The sequence below is a fragment of the Macaca fascicularis genome, chromosome 13, assembly GCF_037993035.2.
Source record: "Macaca fascicularis isolate 582-1 chromosome 13, T2T-MFA8v1.1".
Classification (NCBI taxonomy): Eukaryota; Metazoa; Chordata; class Mammalia; order Primates; family Cercopithecidae; genus Macaca; species Macaca fascicularis.
The window spans coordinates 35,887,829-35,903,255 of NC_088387.1; the positions used below are offsets into that span (position 1 = coordinate 35,887,829).

At 45.2% G+C, this 15,427-nt stretch overlaps 1 protein-coding gene and 1 pseudogene across 7 annotated transcripts; one reads left to right on the forward strand and one right to left on the reverse strand.

Annotated features, from left to right (window-relative positions):
• Window positions 1-1,564: 1,564 nt before the first annotated feature.
• Window positions 1,565-6,053, reverse strand: GNLY (granulysin). Of its 7 annotated transcripts, none has more exons than XR_012422099.1 (6): window positions 5,968-6,053; window positions 5,010-5,113; window positions 3,979-4,474; window positions 3,749-3,866; window positions 2,753-2,924; window positions 1,667-1,855 (listed from the first exon to the last, which is right to left on the reverse strand). XR_012422099.1 is itself a non-coding variant. In XM_005575396.3 (6 exons), exons 1-6 carry the CDS (start codon window positions 6,017-6,019, stop codon window positions 1,845-1,847), a joined length of 519 nt encoding a protein of 172 aa, XP_005575453.3. In that variant the 5' UTR covers window positions 6,020-6,053; the 3' UTR covers window positions 1,667-1,844. The 7 variants fall into 7 exon arrangements, 5 of the variants coding, with proteins under 5 accessions (XP_015288953.3, XP_065382940.1, XP_005575453.3 ...); XM_005575396.3 differs by lacking the exon at window positions 3,749-3,866 and adding an exon at window positions 5,440-5,520 and having other exon boundaries at window positions 4,376-4,474; XR_012422098.1 differs by having other exon boundaries at window positions 3,749-4,474.
• Window positions 6,054-13,483: 7,430 nt separating this feature from the next.
• LOC102143159 (probable G-protein coupled receptor 160) lies at window positions 13,484-14,627 on the forward strand (annotated as a pseudogene).
• The last annotated feature ends 800 nt before the right edge of the window (window positions 14,628-15,427 follow it).

The window sequence follows — 15,427 nt, forward strand, 5'->3', positions numbered from 1 at the left end:
TCCTTTGTAAAATGTCAGTTTGGGTTTGCTCTGATGTTTCCTCATGATTTTTGCATTTTCGGCAGTGACAATGGAAAAATAGTATTATATTTCTCTCAGAGCATTATATTATGAGGCCCGTGATATTGACTTGCCCCATGAGAGGTGGCATTAACTTTCATCAGCTGACAGGCTTCTCCACTGTCAGATTAACTAATAATGGAATGTATTAATTAATATCAAATTAGTGAGCCAGGAGCAGTTCTGCACACCTGTAGTCCCAGCTACTCTGGAGGCTGAGGTGGGAGGATCCCTTGGGGCCAGGAGTTTGAGGCTACAGTGTGCTAAGATCATGCCTGAGAAGGGCCACTGCACTCCAGCCTGGGAGACAAAGTGAGACTCTGTCTCTAAAAGAATAATTAAATAAATAAATAAATACTTTTTAAAAATCAAGTTAGTATTTGATATACTCACTATACTAAATATGTTAGTAGGATATACTCTGCAACTAGGTCTACATTTATTAACTGTGATTGTATCGTAAGGTAGCACGTTTCCTTTTCCCTTGTTTATTTATTCATGTATTATTTGTATTTATATGAACTCATGGATTCTATTTTAATCAACGGATTACAATCTGTTCTTGTCATTATCTATTCTGAGGCTCAAATAGCCCCAGATTTGGCCATAGGTAGTCCCCTTGAACAGCTTCTTTGATTGAATCCAGAATAACACACCATACTCCTTGGGTGGCCAGCATCCATTTTTCCCTCTTCCCACCAACAGCAGCCCAGATTTTAATGTTTATTGTCAACCAAGTGATTGGGTTGAGATGGACCCCACCTCAGCCCCAGGGGTATGCCGTGCTTAGCGTGAGCCAATCAGTGTACCCCATTATTCTCCAGGACACAGTGATTGGTCTGAGGGTGGGCAAATGACGTGTGATAACTGGCCAATGAGAACTGAGGAGACAGCTGATAGGCCTTCTGGGAAAGAAGCTTCCTATCTCTTTCCAAGGGAACTCTCTCTCCCTCTGATGGATGCGCTGTAAAGATGGTGAAGTGTGGACCTGATGAAGCCATTTCTGCTGCCAAGAGAGAAGCGAACCTGAACACAATTTCAATATACAGAGGTGGGGAGAACGAAAAAGTGCAATAAAACAGGACTGGGGCTCTGGTGACGCCACACATTTCTGGATCATTCTGTGCCTGAACATGTCTGTGGACTGGTTATTTGAACCAGTAAATTACCTTTTTTAATTAGGCCAGAATGGGCTGAGACTTCTGTTGCTTGCAACCAAAAGGGCCCTAAATGATACACTCCCCCGAAACAGCAAAGGAAGGCTGCCTGTGGCAAGAAGCAAAAAGATGGGTTTCTGTTCCTTTTCACCAAAAACAAAACAAAAAAAACCTCTAACGCTGCTGGTCTCCCCCACTGGTCTGAGAGCTTCTGGGGACATAGCCACTGTGTGCCCCAGCCTCTCAGAATAACGCATGGCTGTGGTGAGTGCTCAGTAAGCATTAACTGTGTGAATGCTGTTAAGGTTGTCTCGTTCATCGCTAAATCCGTAGCATCTACAACAGTGTATGGGACACACGACAGACATTTATTGAAGGACTACACAGCTCACCCCAGCATGCCACTGACACCCAGCCCTCAAATCCACCAAAGGAGAAGAAGCTGCGGCTAAAATCTTGCTTGACACTTTATTCTCCTGAGAGGGGAGCGCAGCAGAGGGAGTCGGGGAAGGGAGACTGGAGAGTGGATTCTGGACCGAGGAAGCGAGGAGCCGGCAGAGGTTGCTGAGGTTCCCGGGATGTGAGGACAGGAGCCTGTGCTTCTTCCACAGGACAGGGTGAGAGGGCTCAGAGGGAACCTGGAGCGGAGAGAACAGCCAGCTGTGGGCAGATGTGGTGGGTCCCCATGGGGAAGCAGGCACTCAGAATGTTACTTGCTTAAGGTCTCGCAGCCACCCGTCCCTACTGAACACACCCAGTGGCACATCCTGGAAGCCAGTGGGCAGCCTGAGCAGGTTGTGGGGCCTTGAATAGAAAAGTCACAAGCTCCAATGACAGGAAATGGTGGGGACCCCCGATCTGCTAGCACAGAATCCCAGAGCATTGGCAAGTGCCAGCTGAGCTGCCAAAGCCAATCACCAAGGCCCCTTTCTGGCCCCGCTTCCTACAGCTGAGTCGTGTTCTCTCCAGGCACAGCCTGGGCAGTCATGGAGGGAAAGGCCTCACGCTCCCCTGCCTGAAGGGTTCCCTAGCCCAGCTCTCAGGACCCAGAATTGTGGGGGAGGATGTGGCCCCAGTTCCCGACCCCAGGGACCCATGCTGGGCTGGGGATTGGAGTTTGACTGAGGGTCTGATGACCTTGAATAGCCTCAGTCTGAGGACATTTCTCCAGGGTCAGGTCTACGCACACGGTGACCTCCTTCAATTCTCATTCCAATCTCAAAAATCAGGATTGCTATCTCCCCTTCACAGATGAAGAAACTGAAGCTCAGAGAGGTCAAGTTATTTGCTTAAAGTCACACAGCCAGGGAGAGATGGAGACCAGATTTTACTCCACGACCACCTGTGACTAAAGCCCAAGCTCTAATCAGTATTTCTCAAACATTTCTAGCTAAAGTCCATCTGCTCAATTCTCCACACTTTCCTGTGCTGGGAGATGGGGGAGTAATGTGTCCTAAGAAGGCAGCTTTGATGTATCCTGGGGGAAACTGTCTCCACCCCTCAGGAGGCATCCCTGCTGTCACCTCTGCACTCACCCATAGAAGGTTCACACAACCTGAGGTCCACACAGATCTTCTGGGCAGTTTCTCCGGCCAGGAGGCCCTGGGTAACTCTAGGCTGATACCTCCTCATGAAATTTTTGCAGACGTCGCGCCATTGTGACCTCACCATCCTACACACACGGGCCTCAGCATTGGAAATGCTTCTCTGCAGCAGCAGAACCACAGTGGACATGGTTATAGGGTGAGTCCTGCGCAGCTCTGCCACTCTGCAGGTTCCAGCAGCCCTAGCAATGGGAGTACTAGGTGCGAGGAACTGGCACCTGGTGCCCATGGAGCCAGAGACTGTAGACACAGGGCTGGGCCCCTACTTCCACTCTCCAAGGCCTGGCCCAAGCCTGGTCAGGTAGGGCTCCTGAGACAAGGACAGTTAGCCCTGCTGAGGTCTCAGCCCCTTGTCCACCTGTCCCCTGCCTTCTGTGTGGAGAATGGTGCCCGTGGCTGCCAGGCACACATTAAATGCTCTGCCATGTAGCTACCTGGGTCCAGGACCTGGCTGGGGGCTACAGCCAGAGGGGGTGCATAGAGAAGACTGGTGGGGGTGGGAGGTGTGGTTAGAGCTTGGAGTCTTGGCTCATTTGGTTTTAAAGTCTCTTTTATGCCATCCCAGGGGGGGAGGATGAATCTGGGTATCCAGGGTTAAGTGTGAGCCTGCAGTGCCAGGATGCTAAGAAGTTTCGGGGAGCAGAGGAGAGGGAAGGAGGGAGAGTGAAACAGTAATTCTTGGTAGTAACGCAGTCATTTGTTAAGCATTCACTCAGTGCTGGATGTGGAGCTAAGCATATCCCAGCCCTCAGCTCTTTTAAAAAGCTTCAGCAGCCAGGTGCAGTGGCTCACACCTGTAATCCCACACTTTGGGAGGCCAAGGCAGGTGGATTGCTTCAGCTCAGAAGTTGGAGACCAGCCTGGGCAGCACAGTGAGACCCTGTTTCTACAAAAGTACCAAAATTAGCTGGGCGTGGTGGCACACACCTGGAGTCCCAGCTACTTGGGAGGTTCAGGCAGGAGAATTGCTTGGGCCAGGGAGGCAGAGGTTGCAGTGAGCCGAGATCACACCACTGCACTCCAGCCTGGGTTTAAGAGTAAGATCCTATCTCAAGAAGAAAAAAAAGAAGAGCTTCAACAACTTGCGAGATAGGGACTATTATCCATCCCATTTCAAAGATAAGATAACTGAGGCTCAGAAAGTGGAAGTGACTTGCCCAAGGCCGTGCAGCTTCCAAGTAGCAGATCTGGGATTTATCAGTCCTGACTCAGGTCTCTTAGGGAACCAGCTTCTCAAAGCTCTGCCTTGGACACAAATGTTAGGGCTTTAGGGGAAGATTCCTAACTTCTCTGGGACAAGCCCTCTTTGAGTATACATGATGAAAACCGTGTATACTCTCTCTGACTTACACAGTTCCAGATAGTCACAAACAATTTCACAAGTTCTCTGAAATTCATCCACAGACACATGGGGACTCACAGATTCCCTTCTAGGAAGCCCTCCCCCAGGACCACTGTGCAAGGTGACCCCAGGCTCCCTGATCCCCGACCTGGTCACAGGCCGGCCCCTCCATTGAGCAGCAGACAGGAGGCTCTGTAGCCCCTCGGCCTCACCTGGGTGGGCTCATTCACCATAGCCTTCAGTGTCTGGATTATCCTCAGACAGATCTTGCAGTCGAAGCCCAGCTCCTGCATTTTGATCAACAGGTCACCCTGTCAGGAAAGAAAGCCCCTATCATGGTCTCTCAGACATTCTGGGAGTGCGTGAAAGTGACCAAGAAAGCGGCCCTTGGTGTTTCTGAGGCTGGCAGGAATGTCCGTGATCTCTTCCCAGAGCATGGATACACTGAAGGCCTGAACTGGCTGCCTGGACCCTGCCTGCCTTTTTGCTTGTCTTAGAGGCTCTGAGACACCCCAGAAACAGCCTCCCACACACCCAGTACTTTCCCAGCCCTGCACTTGCCCCTCTCCTATTGAGGAACTCCCAGGGGAGTCTACCTATTTGGGTTCTGCAGCCCCAGGCTCTTTGGAGTGTGAGACCCCGGAGGATCCTCTTGGGACAGTCTACCAGGTATCTGTAGCCCTCCTGGCCAGACATGAATTCGACAAAACCAGCATCGTCAGAAACAGCCCAGCCTCCACTCCCACCTCCTGACCATTAGAGAGCTCCAGCCCTCACCCCAGGAGCCACCCAGGGAGGAGGGAAAAGAGAGGGACTGTGGCAGGTGAGCAGAGAGCCAACATGTACCTGGGGGCCCTCCTGGGCCAGGCACGGGCAGGATTGCTCCTTGTCACACAGGTGGGCTGTTGCCACTTCATAGTACTCAGGGCTCAGACGAGAGAAGACCAAACCTGAGGAAGAAGGTACTTCAGCTCCCCCTCCGCAGGTGGAAGGAGAGGGAAAACCCATTCTTCTGGCTGGTGGGAGTCCAGGAGGTGGCCAGGGCCTCGGACAGGGGCTGGGCCTTGCAGGGGGCCAGGATACCTGTCCACATGCTTTGCCCTGGAGCCGCTCTGACCCACTCTCAGCACAAACACATGTTCTCACTTTCCTTCTAGAAAGCCAGGAGGGCGGTGAGACTTTCTCTTCTCCTCTGTTCTGCCAGCAACACAGATTTGGGGGTCAGTTTGTCTAGAAACTTCCCTCAATCTCCTTTCAAGAGATTTTCTTTTTTTACCTTCCAGCCAGATGGCCCAGCCAAATCCACTCTCCCTTCCAGAAGTGTCCTTGCCCTTGGGGCTCACACTGACCCCAAGGCCTGGGAGACAGCAGGGTGCAGGGGGCAGGAAGTCTGCCTTGAGCAGGGAAGAGACCCCGTTCTCTCACCAGCCCTGCACAATCTTAGACAGTGTAGGCCTGAGGAAACGCAGATCCACCGATGAAGGCCAATGGCCTTCACCACACAGATGCGGAGGCAGGGCCTTGGGAGGGAAACGGGGGATCTCAGGCCACACAGTGTGGCCAGTAGAGTTAGGACCAGAATCCCTGGCCTGTCTCTCCTCCTTGGCCAGGCCACTGACAGGCTGGGCAACACACTGGGCTAAGCCTGGCTCTGAGGGGAGGGCCAGGTCTCCATGATGTGGGAGAAGGCTGGGGAGAGGCAGGGGCACCTGGGTGCCCACAGAGTCCATGCTCCGGGTTCAGCCAGCCTGAGAGTGCGAGGCTGGAAGGGCCATCAGGATCGATCCCGAGGGGAAGGCCTTACCTGGGTTGCCCAGGAGCATGGCTGCAAGGAGAAGGAGGGCCCAGGTAACCATGGTGGGGCAGCTGCTCAGATGCCTTTCACACCCTGTTTTGTGAGCAGGGAGCCTGCAGCTTAACCTTTCTCAGGTCCTGCCCTTTTTGTATGTCATCTTCCTGTGTCACTGGGTTTACCACAAGTACAAATACTAATTTATGAAGAAGCAGATCAGTGCAGTGGTAGCCCACAGGGTTCACGCCACACCCCACTCCCATACAACTAGAATGCCGGGTTGCTGGAGGCCAGCAGCTGCCTGGATGCTTGGGATGTGCTAATGGAGGGAGAAACCGCTTAGTACAAGTATGTTCCAAATACTTCGTGGGACATACTTATACTAAAAGTATAAGTGAGTCATCTCACTTGATCCAAAACCTATTTTTAAACAGCTTTTTAAATTTAACAATATACCACGAACATCTTTCCACATCTGTAAATATAGATCTTCTTCATCATTTCCACTGGTTACCTAATGGTTCCCTTTACACATGAACCATAGCTGGGGTCCTGTAACTCTGGGACTCATGTCCCCTGTAGTACTTTGGTTTGAAGAGCAGAGGCCGGGAAGCCTCTCCAAGGGCTCACCCAGTAGTCGAGTTGAGTGATGTGAAGGCCTTCTTCAGACAGGGTGCCTCAGCATCTCAAAATGGCAGCTGTAGCTCCTCCAGGCTACAAGGCCTGTTCATGTGGAAAATGGAAAGAGTGAAGCAGAAAGAGATGGTACTTGTATAGGAAAAACATCTTTCCCAGGGACCTTCAACCTCCATCTAATTGATCTGAACTGTGTCACATGATGACCCTGGCTGCAAAGGGCAATAGGAAGGGAGTCTAATGCTGGACCTTCACTGACACTTCGTTTTTTGTTGTTGTTTGTTTGGTTTGGTTTGGTTTGGTTTTTCTTTTTTGAGATGGAGTTTCACTCTTGTCACCCAGGCTGGAGTGCAATGGTGTGATCTTGGCTCGCTGCAACCTCCACCTCCAGGTTCAAGTGATTATCCTGTCTCAGCCTCCTGAGTAGCTGGGATTACAGGCGCATGCCACCACGCCCTGCTAATTTGTGTGTTTTTAGTAGAGACGGGGTTTCACCACGTTGGCCAGGCTGGTCTCAAACTCCTGACCTCAGGTGATCCACCCGCCTCAGCCTCCCAAAGTGCTAAGATTACAAGAGTGAGCCATCGCACGCGGCCTTCATTGACACTTTGAACAAAATTGGTATTCTGTTAGGGAGGATGAGGGAATGGGAATCGTATAGGCAATGGCAGTGTCAGTTACTGCACGACTTTTTTTTTTTTTTTTTTTTTTTTTGATACAAGGTCTTGCTCTGTCGTTCAGGCTAGAGTGCAGTGGTACAATCACAGATCACCGCAGCCTCAACCGCCCAGGCTCCAAAAATCCCCCCACCTCAGCCTCCCTAGTAGATGAGACCATAGGTGCTTGCCACTATCACCCCTGCTGATTTTAAAATGTTTGGAAGAGATGGGTCTCCATATGTTGCCCAGGCTAGTCTCGAACTCCTGGACTCAAGCGATCCTCCCCGCCTCCAAAGTGCTGAGATTATAGGCATGAGCAACCATGCCTGATTTTGCAGGACTTTTTGATAAGGAAACATATTTTGGGAAGAATTGGTAGGACTTTGTAGCTATATGATTACAAGAAAGAAACAAGAGAGAGGTGAAATATTAGTGAAATATCAGGAGGCTGAGGGACTGGCTGTGCAAATTAGAAAAAGGAGCTTGTTGGTGAGAAGTTGAGTTTGAGGTATTGCATTTGTGGCTGGCTTGTTTCCCCAGATGTAAATCAACTGCTTGAGGGCAGGACTGCCTCTGCCTGTCAGGGTCTCCCCACCATGCCTAGAACAGCTCTCAGACCAACCGGCAAACTCCTTTTACCTCAGATGAGGAAAGCAGGACTCAGAGAGATCCAGTGAATTACCCACCAACACATAGCTAGGAAGGGAATAGTCTGTGGATATGAACCCAGACCCTATGACTCCAAAGCCCAAGTTTTCCCCCAGCCCTACCCTATCTCAGTCTCCAGGTTTTCAGTGCAGGGCCACAATCCTCTTGAGGCCAGCTCAGGCACTACTCCCCCGTCTCAGCAGGCTCCCTCTCTCCTGACCACTTGTAGACCTTGGTCTCATGTGTGAAGACCATATTAATGGGCAGAAAAAGTCTTGAAAGGTGACTCATGTCTCTTTATTGTGGGAAACTTGGTGAGACCAAATATTGCAGTGAGTCCTTTTCTGAGGTGTTGAGGGGTACGTGACAAAGCTCACGTAGTTAGTCACAAGTCTCCACCCAGGCCTCTGGGGTCCCGTGTGATAAGAACCTGGGGTCTTACCCAGTTCCCACCCATGGTACCCCGGGAACTGACCCATTGCAAGTCAGGACCAGGCCCCAAAAAAATTCCTGTGTGAAATACTGCCTTCTGTATCTTCTTCAGAAAATCTTCACTTACGCTAAAGTCATAAAAATAGCCTCTATGTTTTTTTCTAGAACTTTTATAATTTTAACTTTGACATTTAGGTCTATGACTCATCTCAAATGAATGTATAATGTGAGTTGGGTTGAGGTTCTGTTTTTCAATATCAATTTCTTGAAAAGATTTTTCTTTTCCCATTGAATTGCTTTGGCATGTTGGTTGAATATCAATTGACTATGGGTCTGTTTGCGGACTCATTTTATCAACTACTACTGCAATAATAATAATATTATAATCATAATAAAGCAATCCAATTTTTTAAATGGGCAAAATATTTGAACAGGTAATTTGCAAAGGAAGATAAGAACAACCAAAACATTTGAAAACCTGCTCAACATCATAAATCACAAAGAAATTCCTTTTTTTGAGCTGCAGCCTCACTCTGTCGCCCAGGCTGGAGAGCAGTGGCATGATCTCGGCTCACTACCACTTCTGTCTCCTGGGTTCAAGCAATTCTCCTGCCTCAGCCTCCTGAGTAGCTGGGATTACAGGCACATACCACCATGCCTGGCTAATTTTTGTATTTTTAGTAGAGATGGGGTTTCACCATCTTGGTCCATGCTGGTCTTGAACTGCTGATATCAAGTGATCCACCCACCTAGGCCTCCCAAAGTGTTGGGATTACAGGCACAAGCCACCACTCCTGGCCAAGAAATTCTGTATTAAAACTCTACTGAGATGATGTCATCAACATGACAGTAGCCAAAAGGCAGAAAGAGCCCAGGTGTCCATTGACAAATAAATGGATAAACAAGCCAGTCATCATGGCTCAACCTCTAATCCCAGCACGTTGGGAGGCCAAGGTGGGAAGATGGCTTGAGGCCAGGAGTTTGAGGCCACCCTGAGCAACATAGTAGACCCCAGTTCTACAGAAAAATTTAAGAATTAGCTGGGCATAGTGGCATGTGCCTATAGTCCCAGCTACTCAGGAGGCTGAGGTGAGAGGATTGCTTGAGTCCAGGAGGTCAAGGCTGCAGCGAGCCAAGGTCATGCCACTGCACTCCAGCCTGGGTGACAGAGTGAGAGCCTATCTCTAAGAAAAATAAAAATAAAAAATTTTTAAAAGGCATAAACAAAATGTGCTGTACATATACAATGGAGATGGAGTACGATTCAGCCAAAAAAGGGAACACAGCTCTGATACATACAACATGAATGAACCTTGAAATAATTATGCCAACTGAAATAAGTCAAACACAAAAGGATAAACGTTGTATGATTCCAGTTACATAAAATTTCTAGAATAAGCAAATTCATAGGGACAGAAAGTAGATTAGAGGTTACCCAGGGCTGGAAGGAGTGGGAAATGAGGGACTTAGTGCCCATTGGTTACAGACTTTCCATTTGGTGTGATGAGAACGGTTTTGGAAATAGATAGTTCCAAATAGATGATTCCACAACTTTGTGAGTGTAATTAATGCCACTGGATTGTACATCTAAAATGGTTAAAATGGTTAATTTTGTTATTTATTTTTATTAGTATTATTTTTAATTGACAAATCATAATTTTATATATTTATGGAGTACAATGTGATGTTTTGATATATGAATACCACTTAGAATGATTAAATCAAGGTAATTAACATATCTATTACCTCCCCTATCAGTTTTTGTGGTACACATTTTATGTTATATGTATTTTACCACAATAGAAAAAAAAAATTATTTTAAAAGGCTGTTTGTCCGGAGCTGCCCGCCCCGGCCATAGCAAATAATAATTAATGATTAAACGCCCGAGCTCTATTCCTTTCCACCTTCTACCTCCTCCCTAGACTTCTTGTTTCTCTTTTGTATCAATACCTCATAATAGATGGCGCTCTTCCTGCTGCTTCTTCACTTGTTTTTCCCCCGCGGCTGCGAAAATTGTTACTTTGTAGCACAGGCACCATCCCGTGCCCGGGAAAATTACCAACTGACAGCGCAGGTGCAACATGACATTCGACCAGAGAAACCAATACCTACTTGGTCACGCCCTCTGCGATGAGATCATCTCCGCCTCTGGCCCAACCCCTTCCCCTCCAAGTGTATATAAGGCACTGCATTACCGGCATTAAACGAGACTTGATCAGAGCACTGTCTTGTCTCCATTTCTCGTGTCTCTTGTCCCCCAAATTCCCACTCCCTCCTCCAGGGCCTGCTTCGACGATCCCGCGGGCCGGGATAGCTGTTCAAAGAAAATGAAAGAAGGAAGAATAAATAAGTAAATAAAAGATTGTTTGCAGAAGCTTTTTCATAAGAGCCAAAAATTAGACATAAACCAAATGTCCATCAACAAGTCAATGGATGAAGAAATTAAGGTAGAGCCATGCAATATTGTACACAACTTGGCAATAAAAAGGAATGAACTACTAATACATGCAATAAAATGAATAAATCTTAAAAAAAAAAAAAAAAGGAAGAAAAAGAAGCCAGACATGAAAGACTTCATTCTGTATGATTCCATTTATATGAAGTTCTTGAACAAGCAAAATTCATCTATGGCAAAAGAAATCAGAGAAATGGTAGGAGATGGAGGAAGATGTGAGGGTTATTGGGCTGGCACCAGGATTTTCTTAGGTAGTGAAAGTGTTCTATATCTTAATTAGCTTGTGAATTGTGTGAGTGTGCATCTATCAAAACTCTTCAAACTGGACATTTAAGATTTAAGTGGTTAGCTACATGTAAATTATATCTCAATTCTAAAATTATCCAAAATTTTCTTTTTTTTTTTTTTTTGAGATGGAGTTTTCCTCTTGTCGCCCAGTCTGGAGTGCAATGGCACGATCTCGGCTCACCGAAACCTCTGCCTCCAGGATTCAAGCTATTCTCCTGCCTCAGCCTCCCGGGTAGCTGGGATTACAGGCATGTGCCACCACGCCCGGCTAATTTTGTATTTTTAATAGTAGAAATGGGGTTTCTCCATGTTGGTCAGGCTGGTCTAGAACTCCCCACCTCAGGTGATCCGCCCACCTCGGCCTCCCAAAGTGCTGGGATTACAAGCGTGAGCCACCGCACCCAGACAAAAAAAAGTTACAATTTTATGACTCCCAATGAACAATATCAAATACTTCCCCAAAGGATAGTATCCATTTACAACACTGCCAACATTGTATGAGAGTTCCCTGAACTCTCACCAGCATTCAATATTATCACACTGTTTATTTTACAAATGTAATGAGTGAAAATCACACCTATTTTTATTTTCATTTCAATTACTACGAATTAAGTTTAATATTTTCCCAGGTATTTGTTTACATTTACATTTATTTTGAAATTGTCTTTTTATGGCCCCTGCCCAGTATCTATTGGACTCTACTATGTTTTTTAATTTGTAAGAATTCTTTATTAATAAATACATTAATGTTTTGATATATTTGCTACAAATATTTTGTCACTTCTTGATTGACCTTTAAATTTCCATAAGGTTCTTATGCATAGAAAGTTTTCATTTTCTATAATCAAATATGAATATTTATTTGTGACATCTTTTCTCAGTTTAGAAAGTTGTGATTGCCTCTTTTTCCCTAGAAAATAATTATATTTTTGCTAATTTTTGCAGTTAGACATATTTTTTAATGTGACACTTTAATCCTCTGGAACTGATTTTAGGAAGGTATGAGGTGGGATGAAAATGTATTCTTTTCAAATTGCTATTCTCTTAATCTAAAGGTATTGATTATATACTTTCCCCTCCTCTCCACTGATTTGAAATTGTTCTTTTATTGTATATTCAGTTATACATAATAAGATCAAATTCTGAGTTATCCATTCTAATTGACCCGGATATCTAGTGTTCTATTAACATTATCCAATCCTGCAGTTTTCTTCTTGATATTTTCCTTTGATATTCCTTTACTTTTAAATTGTACTTTGAGTAATATTTTATATACTATACTTTATATGCTAAAAGTATATATAAGGTATAATATTTATATACTAAATATTAAATATCTACTAAATGCTAAATATAAATTATTTTGACCAATATATCAGATTGTAATTTTCACTTTAAATTTTATTATAACTAAAAACTAATATGTAAAAAATTCACTTCTTTATAGTCACTCTTTCAGCCATGATCATAGTATAACTTTTTTTTTTTTTTTTTGGAGACAGAGTCTCTGTCTGTTGCCCAGGCTGGAGTGCAGTGGTGCGATCTCGGCTCACTGCATGCTCCGCCTCCCAGGTTCACGCCATTCTCCTGCCTCAGCTTCCCAAGTAGCTAGGACTGCAGGCACCCGCCACCACGCCCAGCTAATTTTTTATATTTTTAGTAGAGACAGGGTTTCACCATGTTAGCCAGGATGGTCTTGATCTCTTGACCTCATGATCCACCCGCTTCAGCCTCCCAAAGTGCTGGGATTACAGGCGTGAGCCACCGTGCCCGGCTGTTTTTTGTTTGTTTGTTTGTGTGTTTTTTGAGATGGGTCTGGCTGTGTTGCCCAGGCTGGAGTGCAGTGGTGTGATCTCGGCTCAGTGCAACTTCCGCCTCCCGGGTTCAACTGATTCTTCTGCCTCAGACCCCTGAGTAGCTGGGATTACAGGCGCCCACCACCACACCTCACTAATTTTTGTATTTTTAATAGAGACTGGTTTTCACCATGTTGGCCAGACTGGTCTTGAACTCCTGGCCTCAAGTGATCTGCCCGCCTTGGCCTCCCAAAGTGCTGGGATTACAGGCGTGAGCCACCATGCCCAGCAGATCATAGTATGACTTTCTATTTTTTCCAAGTCATCTTTTTTCTCTCTCAATAAAGTTTTAGGAAGAGTTCTCCAGTGCAGGGGAGCTGAGCATCAGCCAACCTGGGACTCAGACCATGATGCTCCTGGGTGGCCAGGGAGTTGGCGGGGGTCGACGGGGGGCATGAGACTTCAGAGGGATGTCCAGCTGGGAGCAGATCCCTCTTCTGCTTTCTCCCCAACTTGTGCAAATGACTCAGAGCTTATTCACGTGACATTGTGATATAACAAAACAAAACGCCAGGGACTCAAAATGAGATAATTAAAGGCAGTAAAACAGAAATAAAATAGGGAGATAATCAGCCAAGAAAGACCCATGGGAGAAAGCAGATGATGGAAAATAAAGTGAAGCAGCATTTTATGGTATGTGTTTCACCAGACTTTCTGAAATTTAAAACACGATGGCCCTTTATTTAGAGAACTGCTCTTCTCAGCACCAGTCACAGCAAACAAGCAGTCCTTAGATGTTAACTGTCTGATTGCACTTGGGAAAATATTATTAAATAGCCTCACCCTAAGAATGAGAAGAAAATATACCTATCAAATTTTATGGAACATTTTTACATTTCACCAGCATCCATTGATCTCTTACTTTTGGTAAACATTTCCATTGTCTCCTATTTCAGGAATTCTGTACTTTCAGGCAGTAGGTTTACTAAATACCACATCTGCCTATTTACTCAAATGATATCCTTAAAGGCTTTTTGCATTATCCAGTTTTCCTGATAGTTTGTATAGATGATTGCCTGAATTTCTCGAAAACCACCAAATTTCCCTTAAGCATCAAAGTTATTTTTATTTCTTTGCAGTAATTTCAATTTAGATTTCAGTCCTTGCTTACGTTTTGGGAGACCCAGCCATCTGCCAAAGCCTGAAGGCACATAATGTTTATTCTCATCAATGTCCTTTCTATGTCAGCATTCAGGGTTAGTGGCTGTCATTTTTCCTGATGATTTTATGGTTTTTATAACCTCTTTGTTACATGAGTTTAGGATAACTTTCTATATGAATGAGCCTATCCTGTATCTTCTTCCCTTTCATCCCATTCTAGATATACTGTGAGCTCTAAAAAATTACACTTGCCCAAACTCACTGTTTTCTTGGTACCTGGTTGCCATTTGTACCACTTCAAGTAATCATCCTTTTTCTTAAGGTACAGATTCCAGCAATGAGATGAGTTCCCTGGTTGTACTTTGTCAATAGTTTTCTCATAGCTACAATGTATTGGTTTAATCGTCACAAGCTTAATTTAGGAGACGTCGAATTACCTGTGGATCCATTTGTCAACTGGAAATGCTGCTTCCTTCCATGTACAATTTATAATCTTGAAAATTTGCTCAATAAGAATCTGTTAATATGTTGCCATGTTAAAGTGAATTAAAATTTACAACTACAATAAGAATCATAATTTTATGATTGAAAAACGATGATGAGTCAGGATATATAAAAAACAAGCCGAAGCCTGAGGCAGTGGCACGCACCTGTAGTCCCAGCTTCTCGGGAAGCCCCGGAGTTTAAGAGCAACCTGGGCGACATATTGAGACCCAGTCTCAAACAAACAAACAAACAAACAAAGAAATGGACGAAAGCCTTTCCCCTCTAACTTTCCCATCTCTTCAGAATGTATCTTTTGGGGATATGGTATTATTTATTAAATAGTATTTTATTTTACAAACAAAATAATTCCAGCCAATCATGGTGACTCATGTCTGTAATCCCAGCACTTTGGGAGGCTGAAGTGGGATGATCACTCAAACCCTGGAGTTTGAGATCAGCCTGAGCAACACAGACCCCATCTCAAAAAAAGTTTTTAAATTTAAAAAATAACTCCAAGAACATTTGTTACGCCTGTTCAGGGACATTGTATATTATAAATATGAATTTGCTATGTAAATATAAAATTTACTGCCAACTTTATGATATAAACTTAAATGAACATTTTAATCAAATTGAAAAACAGAAAACAACTCCTGAGAAGCAGCTTGCCACCCAAAATATAAACATGAGTGAGAAAAGCAACACAAAGAAAAGCCTTGGGCAACTCTCTCATGCTCCAATTACCTTCCTTCTAGCTGGACTCCCTCAGGCTGAGAAATCACTTCCATTGTCCTTGACTGTATTAATTTTCTATTATTGTCACAGCAATTACCACAACCCTAATGGGTTAAAATAACACCCGTGTATTATCTGACAGTTCCGTCGGTCAGAAGACTGGGTGTGCTCAACT

Bases quoted from the DNA above. Each gene is read 5' to 3' on its own strand.
- GNLY (XM_015433467.3), bottom strand. From the start codon at position 6,019: ATGGTTACCTGGGCCCTCCTTCTCCTTGCAGCCATGCTCCTGGGCAAC. The intron at 5,114-5,967 runs GTAAGGCCTTCC...CTTCTTCCTCAG, and splicing joins CATGCTCCTGGGCAACCCAG to GTTTGGTCTTCTCTCGTCTG. The intron at 1,856-4,375 runs GTGAGGCCGAGG...TCTCCGCTCCAG, and splicing joins TGGTGAATGAGCCCACCCAG to GTTCCCTCTGAGCCCTCTCA.